Source organism: Chelonoidis abingdonii, chromosome 6, assembly GCF_003597395.2.
Source record: "Chelonoidis abingdonii isolate Lonesome George chromosome 6, CheloAbing_2.0, whole genome shotgun sequence".
NCBI lineage: Eukaryota > Metazoa > Chordata > Testudines > Testudinidae > Chelonoidis > Chelonoidis abingdonii.
The window spans coordinates 122,939,607-122,946,576 of record NC_133774.1 but is presented as its reverse complement, the minus strand read 5'-3'; the positions used below and the strand labels follow the sequence as shown (position 1 = coordinate 122,946,576).

The 6,970-nt window shown below is 38.8% G+C and overlaps 1 protein-coding gene across 1 annotated transcript in view; it reads left to right on the top strand.

The window, feature by feature from the left end:
• The window catches only part of SHOC1 (shortage in chiasmata 1), a 113,108-nt gene that overhangs the window by 71,886 nt on the left and 34,252 nt on the right, over positions 1-6,970 (top strand). The window contains exons 14-18 of the mRNA XM_075067504.1: positions 713-834; positions 2,327-2,420; positions 3,642-3,773; positions 5,241-5,390; positions 6,079-6,580. Coding sequence (XP_074923605.1) covers positions 713-834; positions 2,327-2,420; positions 3,642-3,773; positions 5,241-5,390; positions 6,079-6,580 — 1,000 coding nt within the window. The remainder of the gene's footprint in view (positions 1-712; positions 835-2,326; positions 2,421-3,641; positions 3,774-5,240; positions 5,391-6,078; positions 6,581-6,970) is intronic.

The window sequence follows — 6,970 nt, the reverse complement described above, 5'->3', positions numbered from 1 at the left end:
GCAAGCACTCGAAGAAGAAAAGACGGTTACTCACCTTTGTAACTGTTGTTCTTCGAGATGTGTTGCTCATATTCATTCCACACCCGCCCTCCTTCCCCACTGTCGGAGTAGCCGGCAAGAAGGAACTGAGGAGCGGCCGGGTCGGCAGGGGCATATATACGGTGCCGCAAAGGCGCCACGCCAGGGGGCGCCTGCCGACCCGCCGGGTGTTGCTAGGGGAAAATTCTTCCGACGAACGTGCACGCGGCGCGCGCACACCTACTTGGAATGAATATGAGCAACACATCTCGAAGAACAACAGTTACAAAGGTGAGTAACCGTCTTTTTTTAACCACTTTGTACTTTATAAATCCAATACATCCACAGTGTAATACATATAAATTGATTAAGGTAAAGATTAATAATAATAATTTGCACTTTTATAGTTCTCAGTAAGTCTAAGACCAAACCAGTGCAGTACATAAATATCCCTATTTTACAAAGGAGAAAACTGAGGCATGGTGAGGTCAAAAGACTTGCCAAAGTTCACACAGAATAAAAATCAGAATAGAATCTAGGTCTCCTGGCTTCCAGTCCAGTGAGCTTTATCCACTTAATAAGATTCCTTCTCAATTGTAAAGTTTACATTACAGTGATGCACATTTTCAATCTTACAGCAGCCTTGTAAATATATTCAGTTGTTTTTACCTTTTTTGTGCTAATTTTGCGGTAGACTTTGGAAGAACTGAATTATGAGAAATCCTCTGATGATATCTTATTAAGACTGATGGCACTATCACTCCAATACAGTTGCTGTTGGATCATTTTGTATTCCAGAGAGAGACTGAATTCAGAGTAAGTTAAACATTCATTCTACTAGCATGATGTTCTAAAGCAGAGTGAAATAATTTACTAGAACAAAGTAACTTAACCAAATATTAAAATGTAATTGCAAGTCATGCACTTTTTTACAACAGTATAAATAGGTACATACACAACTTCCAGTCTGTTTCCAATTTGCATTGGACTTTTCACTCAATTTCTATGTTGCCACACTTTTATCTTGGGACTCGGTAGACTTATTTACATAGCAATTAATTTCTTGGTACCCTAAAGGGTCAAAACATGGCATTTTGAGTTTTTAAATTATTTTTGGTCATGTTCAAGAGAGAAACCATTCAGTTTTAAAAATAAATTTACTTTTCTGAGCAGTTAATACTTAGATCAGATATCCTTTGATATTAAAAAAGTAAAAATCAACATATCTGGAGACAATACTGGCTTGACAACAATAACCATTGGAACCGTGCATTGTAATGGGCTAAAATAAACTAATGTCCTACAAGTGCATGTCCGTTAATCATGGTATCGATATTATATCCTGGCAGCTATGTATGTATTCTCCAAATCTGTTAATCATTGCCAGCGACCCTTCTGCTTTTGCTCCAGAAGCTCTGCCTCGTTCATAAGTAGTACCTGAATCTCTGATTCTGCTGTCTCATGTAACCACCATTTTCTTCCCATAAGCCTTCTCCTGTAAGCTAATGGTAAGCAGTAAATTCTCCCTGCACTGGCTATCTCCTCTCTGCGCTCTTTCCCTTATTAACTGAGTTCCCTTCCAGAACTGTTGCCTCATAGCACTGACTGTGCATTGAAGACTGACATCATTTTTCTCCCTCACAATGCAGCCTCTTCGGTTGAATGATTCAGCTGCATTCCGGTTGCTGCTTGGAGCTATTTGTTAATTAATGTTCACAGAGCTTTAGTTAATATTCAGTATTCTGGTAGGTAAACTACATAGTTACAGAAGAATTTGTCTGTTTTGAAAATATTATATGCAGCTATCAAATATCTCTAATGTATAGTGCAGTGGCAGATGCAACCTCCTGATTCAATAACTCTAGTGTAATTGCAGTATGAAACAAAACAAAAAATAAATACAAAGAGAGCATGATCTATCATTTATACATTACTTCAACAATACTCTACTGGTAAGAACAAAATTAGGAAGCATAATATTGGATAATAATCCAATAAACACCCACAGCAACACCACAACTTGAATCTCAGCCCAGTGCAGCGGTGAGAACCCCAGAGGTAAGGGCGATAGCTGCCGAGCAAGCCTGCCCCTCACTCACCCCACAGCAACAGCCCCAGTCCTCTGGGTCTGGGCCTGGGCCTGGGCCTGGCGCCCCATTCCAGGTGATATGACCTGGCACACGAGGTCAAAGTGCCACTCAGGTTCGGCACCCTTAGTTTCATGATTTCTGTAGGTGTAATTGAACCCAAGCTAAAGCTGCCCCTTGTATAGTGTATTTATAGTGAGTATAATGCAACTCTGTTTCAGGTACAGCCTCACAGGAAAGACTCTGCATCATCTATCCTTAATTTATGCTGCTTTGGTTCCATTTTCACAGAAATCAGAAGACTTTGAAGTGAAGGTAATTTCTTTAGTAAAGATGACTATAAGTCTACTTTTACCTTCAGTATCATAAAACCACCTCCACCCCATTACCAAAACATTTGATAAAGCATGTACACAAAATCAAACTTATGAAATAGTTGAAATTTAAATACCTGATTCAAATGAGGTGTTGGAGCCTGATCATTGCCATTGAATGAGGCTTGGATTGATTTCAGTGGACTTTGAATAGGACTCAGACTAAGAATCAGAAATAGCTGTGTTTTACCACTAGAGGTCAAAATACTGAAAAAATATCATAATTTTATCAGTCCATTATTGTGTATGTGAACCCAGGTGTATTATCCTTTTTTGTAGTGTGATGTGGGTTCTGCATTTTGATTCACAAGTCAAAGTTAATGTCACTATTTGTAAAAAGATACTAAAGAAGGTGATTTGCAAGATTCTTAAGAGACAAATCTATTGTTTTAAAAGAGAAAAAAAGTTTTCTCTGCTGGTGTCATTTCACTAGCAAACTTTATAATTGGGGGAGAGGAGTGTACTACGAAGAAATTTTATCCATTCTATACTAAGAAGAAAGTTTATAAAAAAAATCTATAAAATTTTTACTGATATTTGGAATAGTAGAAATTAAAAAAAGAGGGGAAAGTTTTTATGATTCATCAAGTTGGTATGTGTGACTAGCTGATACAAATACATAAAATAAATTGCAAAGATAAGGTGATTTACTGTCACATATACATTAAAATCTCATGCAAAGTTATCCTAGTCAAATTAGCTGTAGGGAAATGACATATTTGAAGGTCAATCCTTGTACAGTTCAATGTGTGTGTTCAGTAATTCACTAGGAAATTACTTAGGCATTCAAAATGCTAAATACCCTGAATTCCTGGAACTTATTACACCTTTACTATAACATATCAAATTTAGGCTCACAAGAATTACCTTTTTTGAAAGGGAGTATTGTTATAGCTACATACTTCATCATATCTAAAAGGTGTTGTAGTGGAATTAATTTTACCTACACAGAGTTTGAGTAATCCAGAGTCAGTGTGTGGAGCTGAAGATAGAGGTTACCGCCCTCCATATCACTTGCATGGAACAATTATAATGACTATAGGCCTTTGGTTTCAGGACCATCTTTAAGTTTTCTAGTTTCTTTCCTGCTGCAGACCATTGTGAATACAACCTTTTACTCTTAAGTATAAACTTTGAGCTAAAGTATTTTAAATTACTTTAGGTAGCTCTTGTGCCAGGGGTTGAAGAGATAGCATTGTTAATTCGTCAGATTGCTGACAACATTCTGATGTCTTCTAAAACAAATCCTCGTGAATGGTTGGACAAATCCTGGCTTTCTATCTTGCCATCTGAGGTTTGTTTGTCTTTGTACTACCTATAGCAGTTCTCCTACTGTTTGTAAGATATTTAAAATGCTAGGTTGTTTTCATTATTCGCGTTTTCTATTGTTTTGTTGTCAAATATAAACACAATGGGCCTGAATCATCCATACAGGCACAAGTAGATGGAATTTTCATTTCTGAGTGCTTTCAGGGGCAGCTGTGCTGGAACAGGTATTCATCCTCAGAGTTAAGAGGCAGTAGAATATCCCAGGGAGCAAATCAATCTGAATATCTCAGTTGGAAAAGACTCATCCTGTTTTAGGGTGACCAGATGCCTTGACTGTAGGGTCTTTTTTTATATAGGCTCCTATTACCCCCCACCCCCATCCCAATTTTTCACATTTTCTGTCTGGTCGCCCTATCCTGTTTATTGTGACACTATAATCCTGTGCACCAAATTCTAAAAGCTTAATAAACTGGGCCAGATTACGGAACAATGGCCGAATCCTGCAGGGTTCTGAACACTTTGATTCCGAGCCAACATAGCAGCTAAACACATGCTTAACTTTGTGTATGTAATTTATCTCATTAAAGTCAATGGGACTAGTCACGTGCTTGCAGTATTGAGCCCAAGATTGTAAACATTTGTTTATTTACTCGTTGGATAATTGATGTATAGATATTTACATGCTGGATGAGCCTGTCTGCATGGGGAAGTGAGATGACAAGATGGGAAGGGAGCTGAGCCCCTGCAGCTGAAGGGGGCTCTCCTATCAGGTGGCTCCCTGCCAGGTAGTGCAGTGTGTAGTGGGGGAGCATGATGAGCAGGGGAGCTGGGTAATAGTCCCCATCTGCTTTCCTGCCGGGCAGAGCCACCTCCTGACTCCAGCCCTTCAGTGTGGCCCATCTACTTCTGCTGAGTTGGGGAGCGAGATGGACAGGCAGATGGATCCTGGCAGCCCAGACCCCCCAACTGCTGCCTCCTGTGCGTACCAGGCATCCCTCACTTCCCCCTAACTTCCCAGAAATTTTTAAGACAAATAAAACCTGAAAACAAAAGGTCTTATGTAGAGTACAGTACACAGCTTGGGCAGTTTCCCTTGAACTTGGGGGGAGGGGGGGAGATCTATTCTAACCTGAGAGTAAACATGTGACTTTTTAGGTCCAAAGTAAATTTTTTAGAAAAGTTTGGGATGTGTGTTGAAAATTCAGATTAAACGGATCATTTTTGTCAACATTAGGTATAGAGCAGTTATTTTCATCTTCCTATATACCCATACAGTTGTGCATAATTTGTTCCCCCTCTAGAAAGATATTCTATTTATAGATGTTTAGGTGGTGTATACAAGTCCTACCTGCTCAGAATTGTGGTTATGTGACAGATTCTGTGCCCAGAGATTATGTAAAGATGATATTCTCTTTACCTTCTAATAACAGAACAAGCTGAATGTCCCAAATGGATCATTTCGGAAGCTGACAGTGACTTTTTTCCCTCCCAGGCAGAGAAGTGCTTGCTTACTTTTCCATCTATAAACCCCCTAGTAGCTCAGCTCCTGTTAAAGAAGGGGTCTTCACTGAAGTGGCTGTTGTTGGCAACTTTTGACCAACTTCAGGAACTCCTGCCTGAGGTTCCAGAAAAAGTTTTAAAGGTTGGGCATAGTGAATTTATATATTTTACTAGCAGTCCAGCTGTCTGTGTAATAAATAAGGCTTTACTGAATGCTTTCTGAGGCTATATGTTTATATTTCCTAATATAATTTTACAACCTAATCAGATAACTAAGTTACAGTTTTTCATTGCTTGCCAGATGCATTAGTCCTTACTGCTTTAGAGTATTTTTTATTCATATCTGAATTGGCATATGTACTAATACTTAACCATTGAATTGGGTCCCCTTTACATCAATGTTGGAGGCTTCTAAAACTGCTACTCAAGAGGGGCAATGTACACCCTAGCCATCAACTTTCTCTCTGGCGTGTTCAGAACCAAGTGTCTTTTATTACCTAGAGCCTTTGTTTACTTTAATGTTAATCTTAATTTTGCGGCTTTTTACAATGAAATGTTTCCTCACCTTTTTCCTTTTACATTGTCTTCTTTTCATCTGGTTCTCCCCTCTCCATTAAATCTTCTCATAGCATGAAATGCTCCATGCCCCGTTAGTTCAGGAAGGCCAGCAGAGAAATGTCAGCTATGGTAACTTTTTCTTTTTGACAGACAGAAAAATATAATCTATGTCTTAGGATCTTGAAAACTAATTTAACTTCTTTTCATATTTGGATTTTATAGTGTTCAATAGTACCGTAAACATTCCTTAAGTCTGTTTTCTTTCATTTCAGCATTTTTGTGACATCACTTCTTTGTACAACCTAAATTCTTCCACTCCTCCAAAATCACCCAAGAAAACCATATCACCCCAAGAACAATGGAGCTGCTTCAACATGACCTTTCCTCAGGCTTCGTTTTCCAAGTCTTTGCTCTCTAATATTCAAGGAGATTATCACTATTCAAAGTTGCTTGATAACGTAGAGAACAGCACAAGTCAGTGCTTAGATTATTACAAAAATGAGTCTTGTTCTCCTTCGAGATCAAGTGAGAGACAGAGCATGTTAACATCTTCACTGTCTTATTGTGGACAGGTCAGTTGCTTTGATGAGACAGACCTTGATATAAATGGTCAGCAGTACCTTCCTTTTATGAAAAATGTGGGAATAGAGAGTGCAGATAGTTCCTCATTCTTAAAACAGAGTGATTCAGATGTATTTTCTTTGGAATCAAGCCATGTGAATTATGAAGCCAGAATCTCACCACCAGACCCCCCTAAGGAGTATTACAATTCAGGTAAGCTTTCTTTTCATGTTATGGAGCAGATTAGAATTTATGAATTTATTCCCTTCTTCTTTGAGCTGAAATCTCACTGCAGCTAAAATAAGTACACTTGAAAGCATGCACGTGGTTTAGTTGAAAGCAAACCAAAATGTATGACCCAGACGAGGATGTCAATTTTATGTTTAAGCAGCAAAGAGTCCTGTGGCACCTTATAGACTAACAGACGTATTGGAGCATGAGCTTTTGTGGGTGAATACCCACTTCATCACATGCATCCAACGAAGTGGGTACTTACCCATGAAAGCTCATGCTCCAATACGTCTGTTAGTCTATAAGGTGCCACAGGACTCTTTGCTGCTTTTACAGATCCAGACTAACACAGCTACCCCTCTGATACTTGAA